The 16,431-nt window shown below is 35.1% G+C and overlaps 1 protein-coding gene across 1 annotated transcript in view; it reads left to right on the plus strand.

The window, feature by feature from the left end:
• Positions 1-16,431, plus strand: part of adcy5 (adenylate cyclase 5) — a 76,755-nt gene that overhangs the window by 54,663 nt on the left and 5,661 nt on the right. The window contains exons 5-15 of the mRNA XM_058787073.1: positions 1,565-1,692; positions 4,111-4,269; positions 5,199-5,340; positions 5,719-5,856; positions 8,972-8,994; positions 10,497-10,641; positions 12,956-13,053; positions 13,341-13,428; positions 14,447-14,563; positions 14,899-15,063; positions 15,903-16,078. Coding sequence (XP_058643056.1) covers positions 1,565-1,692; positions 4,111-4,269; positions 5,199-5,340; positions 5,719-5,856; positions 8,972-8,994; positions 10,497-10,641; positions 12,956-13,053; positions 13,341-13,428; positions 14,447-14,563; positions 14,899-15,063; positions 15,903-16,078 — 1,379 coding nt within the window. The remainder of the gene's footprint in view (positions 1-1,564; positions 1,693-4,110; positions 4,270-5,198; positions 5,341-5,718; positions 5,857-8,971; positions 8,995-10,496; positions 10,642-12,955; positions 13,054-13,340; positions 13,429-14,446; positions 14,564-14,898; positions 15,064-15,902; positions 16,079-16,431) is intronic.

Raw genomic sequence — 16,431 nt, forward strand, 5'->3', positions numbered from 1 at the left:
CCACATATGATCATGGAGCTCAACTAGAGTGACCATCATTCTTCTTGTTCACCCCCCCAATCCAAAGCCCTTCTCCATCAATTAATTAGTTTGGCCAGGAGGCCAGCTCTAGCAAGAGTCCTGGTTGTTTCAAACTTCTTCCATTAAGGGTAACAGATACTACATGCTTATGTGACCCTTCAATGAAGCAGAATTTTTTTTCTGAACTCTTTCACAGAAGTGTGGCTTGATGCAAACCTGTTTCTGAGCTCTACAGGCAGTTCTTTTGACCTCAGGGCTTTGTTTTTGCTCTGATATGCATTATCAGCTGTTAGACCTTTTATTAAGACGTGTGTGCCTTTCCAAATCATACCCATTCAATTGAATTTGCCACAGGTTAACTTCACTCAAGTGTAGTAACATCTACAAGCAATATGAATGCTCCTGAGCTAAATTTCAACTGTCTCAGATAAGGGTATGATAAGGGTACTTATGCAATGTTTTATGTTTTTAATAAATTTACAAAGATGTTAAAAAACATTTTTTTGATTTACCATTGTGGTGTATGGAGTGTAGATTGGTGTGGAAAGAAAGTAATTGAAAGCGGTTTAACATAAGGCAGCAACAACAAAACGTGAAAAAAAATGAAGGGGTATGAATACTTTCGCAAGGCACTGTATATACAGTATTAGTCTTCTGAAATTGTATGGTGAGTAAATAATTTCACTTTTGGTTAAACTGTTCTGTTACAAACTAAGATACCTATAGCACTCAAATAAACAATGCTTAATAGGGTAGTTCAGCCAAAAATTACATTTATGCCATTTCTTTTCACCCTTGTATCATTTCAAACCTTTAAGACTTTTTTTTTTTTCCTTCCAAATTTTGAAGAATGTTTCGGTTGTTCTTTTCCATACATGCAATTACAATGAATGGTGACTGGAGGTTTCAAGCTTCAAAAGCACAATGAATATAAATACAGTATATTATGCTATATTGCTAGTCTTCTGAACTCATACTTTCTAATGTCAAAATGTTCATTTTTGGCTGAACTATTCTACAGTATTATCTGTTATCTGTGCCCATATATCTATTATATTGCCTTTTTTTAAAATCCATTTCCAAGAGCTTTTTGTTTAGACTACTCATGTGTTCCAAGCAAAATATCAGGACAAATTGGGCTGGATTTTTGAATTCATGAAAGTGGGATGCCAAACCTACTACATAAAAAATAAAAATACACTTGTAGACACAGATTAAAATCTGACTTTTCTAAGCCATTTGGGAACAGTTAAGTTTTGAGTTTGTTTTTTCTTCATAAATCATATAAATCCCTATGAAAATCCACACCCTTAAAAGGAAAAACCATTTGCGGTATGTGAAGGGGTTTTAAATGGGAGAAAGGCTATATATATGTAACACATCCCTGTATGGGATATCCAGTGTCACCCCCTAATGGCTATGAAATGACATGCGACACATTTGAGTGAAAGGTTTTATATAAAAAATAATGCCAACATACTGAACTACAGCAACTCAAACAGCTGTAATTTGATTATTGGGATCATTGTTAATCCCGTTGCAGGAGAATCACTGTCTGCGGATTAAGATCCTGGGCGACTGCTACTACTGCGTGTCCGGGCTGCCCGAGGCCCGTGCCGACCATGCGCACTGCTGCGTGGAGATGGGTGTAGACATGATCGAAGCAATCTCGTGAGTATTATAGTGTTGATTCTGTTCGTCAGACAGGAACGGCAAATGCCTCACTGAAAGTGTACTTCAGCCAGGAGATACAAAAGAGATGCTATGGTGAATCACGACCTGGCAGCTTCAATGAAATGTTAATGTTAGTAATTAAAAATATTCTTATACCACTGAATGTGATATAGAATAAATTACATATTATGTACAAATGTATCTACATATACCTACACCTGTATAAACACACACATATGTATGTGTTTATATATATATATATATATATATATATATACTGTATGCATGTGTGTGGTCCTGGTAAACCCTACGTTATGCACCCTACAAAGATAGCAATATCCAAAATCCTTGTCCTTGTGGGGACATTTTTTGGTCCCCATGAGGAAGCAATCTTATAAATCATACAGAATGAAGTTTATGGAATGTTTAGGTGTAGGGCAATTGAAAATACAGGTTGTACAGTATAAAAACCATTATGCCTATGGATTGTCCCCATAAAACATGGAAACCCAACGTGTGTGTGTGTGTGTGTGTGTGTGTGTGTGTGAACAAAGTGTGTGTTCAGTTCAGTGTTGTAAGAATAATTTTAATTAAGCATATTCACTTTACTATTTAATTAAAATATTTAGAATTAAACTTGAATCTTTTAAAACAATAAGACTAAATCATAACAATTTTAGCTTTTTTACTATTTGTTTTTTTAATTGTATAATTTTATATTTTGTCTTTCATGTGGTTGTCTATTCCTAGAAAACTGCAATGTCATTACATTATATTTTGAACGCCGTTGCCTCAATAAAGAATGAACCTCTTAGAAAAATAATAAAACAGCTCATATTATATTTAGTTTGAACTCCTTTGAAATGTCCATTGATCAATATTTTTGGAAGGTTAAGCACATCTTTTGACTGACCAACTCTTGAAAAGAGAAAAGAACAAAAACAGGAGTTTCTGGCCCTGTTTTATACCCTTTTCGTGGAACATGCTGTACAGCAGCACTGGACTGAATGAAAGTTCACAGAAGGGTTGAGTTGAGACAGAACACTTAATCTTATTTACCTGCTTTTACTAATCATGACTAAATTGTTATAAGCATTATGTTCTTACTAGAAACTTTGAATGGCTCTCTATGAGTTTGTCCTGCTGTTCTAATTGGTTAGGTCAGTCATCCCTTAATTGAGTTGTTTCCAAGTTATTTGTCTCGCATGCGTGCGGACGTGTCCACAGGCCTGACTTCTCTAATGTTCAGTGTCTCTGAGCAGTTGTTTGTTAAGGCAGGAATGGTGGTGGTGACTGGGTTTCTGCTCCAATGAGCATGTGTCTGTGTTTCTCTGAGCTGCAGCCAGCCGGCCCAGCGCCCCATCACAGGAAGAGACCATTTTTCCGCAGACTTGCCTGTCGTCCTCGATGTTCAAAAGAGTTTGATGGCTTGTTTGCTGTGTGACGTGGGGCTTAGAATGTGCTGTGTTAATTTGTTGATGTGCCCAGTGGAAAGGTGCATTTCAGGGTGCGCTAATCCATCTTGAGACTTTTTCATATAGGGAAAAGTGGGAGGAGATGTGTCAGTGGGTAAGGTTATGAATGATATCATATATTAAAATGTAGGAAATACTGTTACATTGGTCACACTGAAAAAGAGAGAGTTTGGAAAGAGAAACCAACCATTAAAAGAAAATGATAATATCCCCACATATTAAAAGCTACCTCGGCGTCAACTGTGAATGAAACTGAAAGGAAGGAGAAACATTTCATATTTCCTACAATTTTATTGTGTGGAATATTAATGTCTTTCTTTGTTCAGTTCAGTATGGGATTTTTTGTGTGTTTTGTTTTCTGTTATGCTTTGTTTGTTGATTTGCTGTGTTTTGTTTTGCCTTGTTTTTATTTGATCTAATTAAATTTTATATTTTTAAAAATGAAAAACTAAAATGTTTAAAGTTATTTCACCTTATTAAATATTACATATTCTGAATACTTAACCTTTTCCTGGCTGGTTTATGGATAGTCTAAGTAAAATTCTTAAAGTTTTAATTTAAATAAGGCTCACATTTGAATAATATTTTTATGTTCACATTTTTATTTGAAATGGAAATCATTAACAGATACACCTGGACATGTCACTGCTTATTAACATTAGAAAAGTGCCACTTTCTTTAGAGAGATTATTTCTATGAAGACACTCTCTTCTCATTTCAGTTGATAGCAGACACCATGAATTCTAATAAGGTTTAGTAGTTTTAAACTTGTTTACATGTAATCAGCTTTCACAGGTCCGACTAGTAAAACTGGAAGTTTAATATTAACTTCAGAGTATATTGTTAGTATATTAGTATATTGTTAATTTGATATATCAAAATATATGATGAACTGAATTAACAACAGGTATATCTGTGTTTTTTTGTCTCTGTGCTCCAGGTTGGTGAGGGAAGTCACCGGCGTCAATGTTAACATGCGTGTGGGTATACACAGCGGGCGAGTCCACTGTGGGGTGCTGGGATTAAGGAAGTGGCAGTTTGATGTCTGGTCCAACGATGTCACATTGGCCAATCACATGGAAGCTGGGGGCAAAGCAGGGTGGGTTCATGAACTCTGGATTTTTTTTTACCCATGTTTTCTCACCTGAACTCCCTGTGTCTCTTTACTTTTAAAATCTGAAAATGTGTTTTTTCCATTAACATGAGACAAGTTCAGACAAGTCTCTTTCCAGTTATCTTTCTTCACAATAGCTTTGTTCGTAATAGCATACTAGTATAGTGCTTTCAGTAGTATGTACACTGTGCAAAGTGTTCCTGACTGATTTACTACTACTGTTATCAAAATGTCTAAATATGGTTAATCGTATAGTAAATTGTAATTATTTAGAAATTTTCTAAAAATAAAAATAAACATCAACATGAAGTAGAGAAAATAATATGTATACAAGTATATATATTGTTGTTAACTCAAACTTAAAATATATATTTTTTAAATGATATAAGCATTAACTATATTATACACATTTTACTTTAGCAAGCTGCCAAGACAACATTATCATTTTTGATTAGTTTTAGTTATAGACATAAAAAAAAGACCAATACACAAAACAAATTACTAAAATGAAAATAGAAAAGTCTGTAATAGTATATCAATAACAATAAATTAACACTGACTTGATCTTTCATTTCATTACACTGGAAATAGAAATGATATCATCCCAACATTTCCTTTTCTTAATTTTTTTTTTGTTTGGACTGCCAAAGGTTAAGGCATTTTTATCTGAATTTGGATGCAAAACAAGGGTTTTATTTCCCCAAAGTAGTAAATGAAGGCCACTTGCTGACAATAACTCAAACATTTATTGCTTCATTATGTGTTCTGTTTCACACACTATAAAAAATTGTAAGCAGAACATACTCAATATTGAATACACTAGTGTGTCATTCCAGATATGGTGTTGCCATTCCAGGGCAACTTCCTGTCTACATTTATGCCTCATGAAAGTTTTTTTTTTTTAATCATCTCAGGCGTATTCATATCACCAAGGCCACCTTGAATTATCTGAATGGTGATTATGATGTAGAACCTGGATTTGGTGGAGAAAGAAACGTCTATCTCAAGAAGCACAACATTGAAACCTACCTCATTGTGGGCTGCAGTCAGAAGCGGGTGAGACCTTTTTTTTTTTCTCCTCATCAACAAATGGTATCAGTTCAGTTTTATAAATTCAGGTGAAATAAAACATTTTAGAGTCTCCTTTCTCTTGTGTATTTCGAATTACTTATTAAACTTTGTAACCTGAGACAGTTGAGGTCGACATGCTATGATTCTCCATTAATATCCTTTTCACGTCCTTTTCAAGCAGAAGCACCTAGCACTCAGGAATAGCATGTCTCACATGATGCTGGGCAGCAGATGAATGCCAATAAGCTATGTGGATAAATTCAGGGAAATGTACTGTAATGTCAGAAGACAAGCTAGTTAATGACTATGACTCTAAAAAGCACGGACCGTAATACTTCTCCTGTATTGTATTTCCCTTCACAGAAAGAAGAAAAGGCAATGATTGCTAAGATGAACCGGCAACGCACCAACTCGGTCACGCATAATAGCACTCACTGGACAGACCGGCCCTTCTATAATCACCTGGGTGGCAATCAGGTTTCCAAGGAGATGAAGAGGATGGTGAGTAAGCTACACTTTTGAAAGGGCCGCATTAGCCACCCTTGTAGGATGAGAACATTATCTGAGTGCTGAAAACCAGTTGGTTTGCATTTACTCTAATTGCTGTGTCTAAAGCACATTACCACCTCTGTTGGAGGATAAGGCCTTTGACAGGGGAGGCTTTTTGTACCATGTGTTAACTAAGCCAAAACAATCCCAAGGACATTGCTTTAGGGCCACATTTAAAGGACCTCATGCCCTTTGTGTAGTCCCTGTTCTTTCATTCAGTTCTCAGCTCTTCCCCAGCTCTGGAACCCAAAGGGAATGGCCCTCTAATTAAATAAAGCTGGATTGCCTCACATACCGCCCTGAGGGATTTAATCAGGCAAAGTGGAACCAGCAATTAGTTCCTGTGAGCTCCATGGGAATACCATTTATCTTTTCTTTTTTGTCTGAATCACCTGTTCCTTCTCATCTTGGTTAACATAGTAAGAAGGAACACAGAAATCCAGCATAACTTGTCCTCGCTAAAACTAATATGCTTCAGACTTGACTGGAATATTGATGATTGTAATAAGACATGTCTACCGTTTAAATTTGCAGTAATATGTCATTTTTTTCTATGTTAGAAAACTTTTTCCAATTCAGCTTAATATACAACTGTAATTAGGTTGTTAAAGCTATCCATTTGCATTCCTGTTCGTTACATTTAAAATTAAAGTGAGAAACAGAAAATACCAAAAACTACATTTCTATGTTAGAAAACCTTTTCCAGTCCCAGTTTAATGTACAGTTGGAATTAACCACTCATAGGTTGATCATTACCATTTTCATTCATTAAATTTAAAAGTAAAATAATTAAAAACAGAAAGCGTAAAAATTGCAATTGCTTGATGACACAGAATCTTGTACAATTTTGAGATTTTAAATATTCCAGCATAAATGTGCCACATTAGTTCTCAGCCAATTATTAGAGCTCTAGAAAACATCTAAGATTCTGTAATTAAATACAGTTTGAAAGATCGTGGTCAGTAAGATTTTTTTTCACCGAGGGTGCATTAAATTGATCAAAAGTGATCAAAATTTTTTTTTTTTACATGTTTTCCACAAAAATTTTGAGCGGCACAACTGTTTTCAACATTGATGATAATAAGAAATGTTTCTCAGCATATTATCATATTTCTAGCTCTCTATTTTAATTCTATTCTTTAAAAAAAAACTAACACTAGCTTTTCTAATCTTTTTGTATTCTATCTATTTGTTGTCTTTTTATTTATTATACAATTAACAAAATCAAAAACGCCTCTAACACTAGCTGGCTCTATTCTTTTTCTATTCTATCTGTTTTCTTTTTATTTATTATATAATAAAAAAAAAACATTAACATTACTGTTAAAATAGAAGTAAATGCAGCCTTGGTGAACATAAGAGACTTCTTTACAGACCTCAAACTTTTTGAACGACAAACAGAGAGAGAGCAGTATGTTTTGAATGTTTAGAAAGCTGTTTTTTTTTTTTTAAATAAATGATGTAGTTACACAATCCACCAGCAGGGGGTTGGTAAATATTGTATTTTGCAGTTGGAATCTGTGTTTGTCCAACCAACAGCAGATAGCGGGAACCTGTTTGTAATTATTTGTGCAGTTCCGTTTGATAGTGGCACAGATAAATCCCGCTCGATATATCCTGCTGGAGCTCAGACTGGCATGTAATTGCCAGATATCTGTCCACGCCTACACAAACACCGAGCATTGATAAACATGCAGTGTATTCTGACGAATAGATTATCTGTTTCATAATAACAACAGCACCTGTTTTTGCCTGGTGTAATGTCTAGAGGCTTGCGTTGGCCCAGAAGGTGTTGCTCAGTCGAAGGAGAGAAACAAATGGAGTAACACATCAACATACTGACTGGGTCATAGTCTCTGTCGAATGAATACATGCAGGTCTGTGTGTGGGAGTGCATCTGAATCTCCTGAGACTATAAATTTAGTGACTGTTATTATGCATCTAGCAACTTGTCTCAAGGATTCTTTTTACTCCCATAATTTAATGTTTAGTGGTTAGAAATTACCATTAAAATGGTCATTTGATATTTAATGGGAACATTCAGTCTGTTCCTGTATAGCTGCTATTTTTGATATATTAAGTATGTAGTCATTTAACAGACGCTTTTATCCAAAGCTGTTATTGTAGAGAATGGGGTTCTCATATTACCAGTTTTCAGAAGTCAATACCAATACAAGTCATTTTAAATAAATTTCTATACCGATACTACAGCAAAAACTAAAATGTTTGTGGTATGTTCTAGACACACTTGAATTAGATATATATATTTTTTTAATGGCCTTTACACCTATAAAGGACGTTTTTACAATAGTACAAGTTATTTTACCCAACATTTGTATGTGCTATGTGTCAAACTTGTGCTGCCTGTGTAAACCGACCAGATGTCTTTGTAGGCAGTATCTATTTTTTTTGTGTAAAATCATACTTAAACCCTTTGTGCACATGTGAAACATGAGCCTATTTGTTTTCCTCTCCATGTTTCCCATGTCCTCCTACCATGATAAATCAATGCCTCATCAGCCAGCTCTGTTTTCTTCTGTTCTCAGTGGGGTCTGAATTTAAATTCTCCAAAAAAGCTTGTGGTCATAAATCAAGCAATCTGAATCAGCTCTCAGCTTGTTTATACAATGTCCGTCATCATGTATTCAGTTATATATTAGTACAGTAATAATAAATTCTCAGTCTCACAGTAGTTCTCTGTTTTCAACATGCAGTTGTCTTTATTCTTGAATATTTCTTGTATTCCCCAACCCCTCCTTTCTCTCTGTGTTTATCTTTTGTTACTGCATTTGTCACTGTTCTGTTATTTGCAGTTTGACAGTATATAAAATTAATAGAGATTTATGCCTGTTTTGCAATAGGGTGTTGGGTAAATCATTGTTTTTTTATTACTACAACAAGAAAAGAAGTTTGTGGTGTGAACGTTTTCCAGTTTTTCCGAGAAGTTTTATTACTTTATTTGAGGTCCTCCAGAAGGGGTCACTGTTGTGCTGATCGTAAAAATGCAGACGTTCTCATCCATTCTGCATTGATGTATAATGCATTTTCTCTTCCAATTTTGTTGCAGGGATTTGAGGATCCCAAAGACAAGTGAGTATATGGAACACATCTTCATGCCTCCACCCTACATGCCTATGCTTTTATTAATTGTTGATTACAGAATTTATCTCATATACATATATACCATTCAAATGTTTAGGGTCAGCAATATTTTGGAAAGAAGTTTCTAATGCTTAACATTTATTTGCTAAAAATACAGTAAAAACATTTTAAAGTAAAATCGTGATATTGTGATTGTCATTACAGTAGTCTTCTGTCATATATTAGAAATCATACTAATATGCTTATTTGCTGCTCCAAAAAAAATGATTATTATTATTATCAGTGTTAAAAACAATTGTGCTGTTTAATATTTTTTGTAGAAACCATGATTCTTTGACGAGTAATTCAAATGGACTTGAACATGCACTTGAACATTTTGTAATAAATGCCTTTACCCTAATTTTTGATTAAGTTAATGCATACTAATTTCTTTCAAAAAATAAAGTATTACTGACCTCAAACTTTTGAAAGGTGCATATATAGCTTTTCATTATGCAACATTAAAATAATTAAAACTAATATTATGAATCGTCGTTGAATGTGGTTCATTCAAAGCAGTTTGTTGGTAATAAAATAACCAATACAGACTCTGAATGCATCAGCTAAATTATATATCAATCAAGCAAGTACTTCAGCAACAAAATTCTGCTGGTTTGGTTCAGTGTCATATAAGTAGGGCTGCTGAATATGGGGGGGGAAACTGCTAAATTGATAAAATGCTGAAAAGGGGTTAAGTCTACTACAGTTGTTTGTAATTAAAACACATTTAATCATTCTAACTCTAAGCTGGAAGAACAAATGGAAAAAACACACAAGGGACAAGGATGGCGTTAAACTTTGTGAAAGATGTGCATTTGTTGTTGTCAGTAAACTGCTGAGCTGTTGGCACAGATTCTATGCAGACCTACTTAAGACATTAAAATATATTCAAATGTGATTGAACTGCCAGCTACCAATGAACTAATCAACACATGCATGTAGTGTGAGCATATCCATCACTTTTCCAGAGGTGTTGAAAAGTATCAGAACCTAGAATCCTGGGTCTCTTGATACTTATGCATGTATCACTCTACTAGTATTAACCAGTCAGCATTTACCTAAATGTGTGAATACAGATATGCAAGCCAGTTTGCCTCTTTAGGCAATTCATCCATCAAACCTTATACTGAGAGACTACAAAACTATTATATGTCCATTTTGACACTTCTCTGTATTTGAGTTCAAATGCAGAACCTAGTTTTGCTGATGTGATTTAGTTACTGAATTGCATAAACATGATTGATTTTTTAACAAAAATAGCACCGTTTTACTGACAATCATCCAAGGCTAACTATGGTGATTCTGAGCTGCCCTTAACTCTGTCATGTTTTTTGGGGGTGTGGTGCCGGTGGTCTATTATTAAGTTATAGTAGTAAGTTAAAGGATAACTAAGAAGGGAGGAAAAAGTTTAGAAAAAACTGTCTTGTCTTATCTAGACATTTCATTTTCAGAAACACGCAAGAAAACCTAAACCCTGAGGATGAGGTGGACGAGTTTCTAGGCCGTGCCATTGACGCTCGAAGCATCGACCGATTACGGTCTGAACACGTCAAGAAATTTCTGCTGACGTTCCGAGAACCTGACCTGGAGAAGAAGGTATGATTTTTATGACTACCTTCAATGAAAAGATAAACCTTAACACCACAACTTGATCTAGCAAATGCTAATCCACACAATGTTTTTTTTCTTCCGTGAACCACAAAAAAGGAGAAATTTAGCAAAATGTTCACACTGCTCTTTTCCAGTCATTGAAAAAAATCTGTTGAAATAATATATGAAATAAAATAAAATAGCAACTTACTGAAATAAGATGGTGTACTAAAATTACTAGAATAAAAATAAAGCTAGATAGAGATAGAAAAAAAAATCTAACAAAAATGACAAAAGCATGTAACGAAATGAATAAAACATTAAAATGAAAACTAAAAATATAAAATTAAAATATAAATATTAATAAATACTAAAATAGTATTTAAGAAATGCTAAAATAACAGCTGTCAAGACCACAGGTGTCAAGCTCCAAAAATGACACAAAAAACCACTATAAAAGTAGTCGATGCAAGTTATGCACTATATGAACGCTTCTTGTAAAGAATAGGCCAAAATGAACATTTTTCACATTGTTGTCCACTGAAAATCAGTTGAAAACCATGTAAGTTTATGCCTTTCAAAAAAATATGGTTAAGCATATGATTTATAAAAAGAAAGTATAGTTGCCAGTTCTTCTGATTTAAATGCGTCATCAAGCTGACATTATCTAGCCTTCTAGGGATTTCGTTGTAAATTGCATGACTTGTGAGCAGGAGCTAACAATTTAACAGATCATTAGTTAATGTAACTGGTAAATTGTTCCTTCAGTTGCATAGCAAAAAATAGGGCAAAGAGCCAATCAGAAGTCCATTATAGTACTGTTGTACAGAAAAAATATTCAGCATAGCTCAAAGATGTGGCACGCTGCTAAGATGAATAGAGGCAATGAAATTCAAGGTCCAGGTTCAGAATGAGTCAGAGACTGACGTCTTTATGCTGCACTGTGATTTAAGTCATTTTATGGTGTTACCTTCAAAGCATTTGTCACCACTGACCTCCCCCACCTCAGAGAGATGCCAAACTTTCCCAGAAAAGATGGAGTTTTTGTCACACGTAGGAGACAAGGTTTCTTTGTAAAGATAGCGATGAAAGGGTAATGGGGAACGAAGGTTTCTCTGTGTTTCCTCTGCATTTTGCATTTTGCATTCTCATCCTCCATCTACAGTCACATCCACTTTTAGCCTAGTGTGCGTCGGTCCTCATACGTCTGGCACTGATCACACTGCTCTTTCAGAGACTTGCTTCCAGTTTGTAGTGGAGATAATTATTGCTTTTGTTGCTTCCATTGTCTGTGTCCAGAACGTCTTTTTTAGGCTCATGAATGAAGCAATTAACTTCCATAGGCTTTGTTGAACAGTCATCTTCCATAGTCTTTGAAGAAATATACTTGATATTATTTTTTAGTTATTTACTCTGCTGTTCAAAAGTTTGGGGTCAGAAAGAAGTTTGTTTTTGAAAGAAATTGTTTTACAGTACATTGATCAAAGCTGACTAAGACATTTACGATGTTACCAAAGATATCTATCTCAAATGGTTTTCTTTTTAACTTTTGATTCATCAAAGAATTCTGAAAAAAATGTATCATGTTTTTTTCCACAAAAATATTAAGCAGCATAACTGTTTTCAACATTCTGAGAAACAAATTAGCATATTAGAATGATTTCTGAAGGATAATATGATACTAAAGACTGGAGTTAGTTTAGTTTAGTTTATTTATTTTTAACAAACCAACCACAGTTGCAACTGAGTTACACAGTTCAGGGTTTCCATCAGTGTGGAAACCTGGAAATATTTGGAAATTTTACAGTTGTGATTTCCAGGCAAAAACTTTTAATACACATTTTTTTTTTTTTTTTTTAATTATACTGAAATATTTTAAAAGATAGTTCACCCCAAAATGAAAATTCTGTCATTAATTACCCTTGCTGACTATGGAGGGTCAAAAAGCTCTCGGATTTCATCAAAAATATCTTCCAAAATGTGTTCCAAAGACAAACGAAGGTCTTACAGGTTTGGAACGACCCGATTAGTGTGACAGAATTGTAATTTTTGGCTGAACACTTTAATGGGCTTAAAATGGCTTTTTGTGTGTGCAATATCTGTAAAATAATTTTTTTAATCATCTAGTTATCCCAAAGAACTGGCAAAGTTAAAGGAACTGTTACTGGGAACCCTGGTTTTTCAGTACAAACTGAAGTAAACAATGAACATTAACACATCCGCTCCCCTCAGTCGGTAAAACACTACTTGCTTTCACATGCTATTTGAACTGTATTTGTAACCCCACTCTTTTCTCTCCTCTTTCCTCACCTTCTCTCAGTACTCCAAACAGGTAGACGCCAGGTTCGGAGCATACGTAGCCTGCGCCTCCCTCGTCTTTTTATTCATCTGCTTCATTCAGATCGTCATTGTGCCACAGTAAGTACACTTCAGTTAAATACCTGATCCTAGCAAATGTTTTCTGGTTCATTCAAACAAGCTAAAGGCTTAGAGAAGGTTTTGTTTGATTTTGAATGGGAATGTCACATAGCCTTCATACACAGAAGCTTTCATTCATTTCAACTTTGTAAAGGTGAAGACAGTTAGTACCTGAGCAGCCAAAGCAGGTCTTTCCTCTCCCTTAGAACCTATGTTAATTATGACATATAATAATTGTTTAAAATGACAGTTATTTTCTATTCACCTGGTTTCCTCTCTCTCTGCAGCTCTGGGTTGATGGTTGGCTTCTATATGTTGTGCCTCGTCCTCCTGATGGCCGTCATGTTCATCTCAGCCATTTACTCCTGTTTTGGGGTAAGTGAAATGTTGTTATTGTACGAAATTTAGCCTATATAATATTAGTGCAATATTATGAAATTCTGAATAATAGTAATTATTTTTATAGAATAAAGAGGACAAACCTTGAGCAACATGACCCTCCTCAGCCCTACAAAACAATACATCTTAACACGTCCTTCACAGACCATTTCCTAACACTCTTACAGACACATCATTGCTAAATCCAAGTGTTTATCAACCTTCAAATTCTCTACTAAAATAACCAGAGTGGGTTTGATTGATTTTGGCCTTTTAGCTGCGTAACTTTGAGCAGGTCCCCAGAGACAATGAGTCACACAGAGCAAAGCCAGAGACACAATAAAGCGCTGGCAACTCATTTGTGCACACTGAGGTGGAACTGCCATTGCATTGCTCCATGGGCGGCAAGGGGCGTCACAGGTCTTTCCTTAGAGATGCTGTGGAATTAGATTCTGAACTTCCTGACCCGTAAAAAAGTCTTTCATAAAAGCCTGTTCTGCAAAATCTCTGCAAACCACAATATCCATAAGGTCTTTTTATCTTGTGTTTTATCGATACTAAATATATATCAGATGAACTCTCATGTCACCAAGCCTGCATTTATTTAATCAGAAATACAGTAAAACAGTAATATTGTAAAATATTATTCAAATTTAAAATGTTTTGTATTTGAATATATTTTCAAAGTGTAATTTATTCCTGTGATGGCAAACCTGCAGCCATTACTGACATGATCCTTCAGAAATCATTCTATTATGCTGATTTATTGCTGTAGAAACATTTTGTATTATCAATGTTAATAACATTTCAAAGTGTTATTGTGGGAATGGTGATACTTTTTCAGGAATTTTGAGTACAAAGTTTAAAAGAAAAACATTTTAAGTTTACTTTTATACTTTTATTTAAAAAAAAAAAAAAAAAATCATTTCGTGACAGCATTAAATCGTTCTCAGATACTATTGAGTTATGTTTAGTAATATTGTGAAACTCAATTCATGTTTCTCTCTATTGACAGTTTTTCCCTGTGCCTCTGCAAACTCTGTCAAAAAGGATTGTTCAGTCCAGACTCAACAGCACCCTGGTGGGGGTTTTTACAATCGTCCTGGTCTTTCTCTCCGCTTTCATTAACATTGTGAGTCTCACAAGTCTTAACCTCAGGATTCTGTGCCTTAATGTCTCTGATATTTAGTTATTTCATGCACTAGTGATACATAAACTATGTAGCCATATAGCCATGCAACTAATGCTTAATCTGTCTCACAATATTTAACTACTTACAGGAGTAAAGACAGAATTGCAAAAATAGAAATCTTTAGTTTTGCAATCATGTTGCTGGTGACACTGAAATCATATGCTTTTGAGTAATTGACTTTTGACATTGAAGTGCTTCACAGATGTGTAGTGGTTAATTAAAATGAAATACTGTCACTTACCTTCATCTGAGAAATGTTTTCATCTGTCCTTTAGTTCACCTGCAGTACGGATGACCTGAAGACATGTTTAGGGCAAGAGTTTAACATCAACCCCAGTGATGTGAATGCTTCGCATGTCCGCAGCTCTTCCTTCAACTACACTCTCTGGTCTCAGGACAGCCTCTGCAACAGCTCGTCACCCGCCTGCAATTTCCCAGAGGTGTGGCACTGTTCTCAGACCAGTTCAGTTTTGTAGTTTTGTGACAAATTGCTGAAAATGTATTCACCCCCAGACCATCCAAGATGAGTTTGTTACTTCATCAACAGTTTTGGAGACATTTAGCTTTACATCACTTGCTTACCAAAGGATCCTTTGTAGTGAATGGGTGCCGTCAGAATGAGAGTCTAAACAGCAGATCAAAACATCAAAATAATCCACAAGTAATCCATGTGACTCCAGTAGCATGTTTGTAATAAATCCATATTTAATATTATTTTTAACTTCGATCCATTGTTTCCAGCTGAAATTCAAGTCGCCTATCCATAATATTGCTTTCTCCAGTGAGAAAGTCGTCTTGTCTGAATCAGGAGAGAAATATCCAGTTCTAAACAAATACTGTATGTTTTGGATTTTGATGTGAGAGGACAATAGGGGATGGACATTTACACTGGAGGAAGAGTTATTATGAATTAAGTCAAAATGTCTTGATGGATTACAAATGCACAGCTTTTCACTTCACAAATTTTGATGAATAAACAAACTCATCATATTGGATGGCCTGAGGGTTGAGTATATTTTCAGCAAATATTCATTTTTGGGTGAACTATTCCTTAAAGTATTTAGTGAGCAGCTACTAACTCGTTTGGGCCAGCTTGAACCAGTTCATAGCACCATGTTCCAAGTCGATATTTTTCAGCAGTGATAGGCCTTTCCATTTATTTTTCATAGCTGCAATTTTAGGCACTGCTCTGAAATGCTTGTCTTTTGATGAATCATATATGGGATAAGATAAGAGGAGCGCGAAAGACTAATGTCTGAATGTTTTTCTCTTTCTGCAGTATTTCTCTTCATGTGTGCTGCTCAGTTTACTGGCCTGCTCAGTGTTCCTACAGGTCAGCAGTATTGGTAAACTCTTCCTCATGCTCTTCATTGAGATCCTGTATGTGCTTATCATGGAGGTGCCCGAGGTCAGCCTTTTTGACAACGTGGACCTACTGGTTATGGCCAATGCCATGTGAGTATCTAGATTTTAGCCAAGCAGCACAGTGTCTTGGATCAGCATCGTCCTCATCATCATCATCCTTCCTATCATATATTCTATAGCATTATTAAAATATAATGCTATTTTATATAATATATAAAAAAAATCTTACTGACCTCAGATTTTGACCAGTAGTATAAGTAGGCACATTATCAGTTTTCTACATTAATAAAATTACTGTAATTCAATCAACTTTAGCTTACCACCCTTACTAATAAATCCTGTTGAGTGTTTACTTGCTGATTTGTCCTATCAGTTCTATTGAGTCTATCTTAAAGATAAAGTCAGCTGTGCTCTATCCCTCTGATACATTTGCGTTTTCTTTG

Source organism: Onychostoma macrolepis, chromosome 09 (genome assembly GCF_012432095.1).
Source record: "Onychostoma macrolepis isolate SWU-2019 chromosome 09, ASM1243209v1, whole genome shotgun sequence".
In the NCBI taxonomy this organism is placed as follows: Eukaryota; Metazoa; Chordata; class Actinopteri; order Cypriniformes; family Cyprinidae; genus Onychostoma; species Onychostoma macrolepis.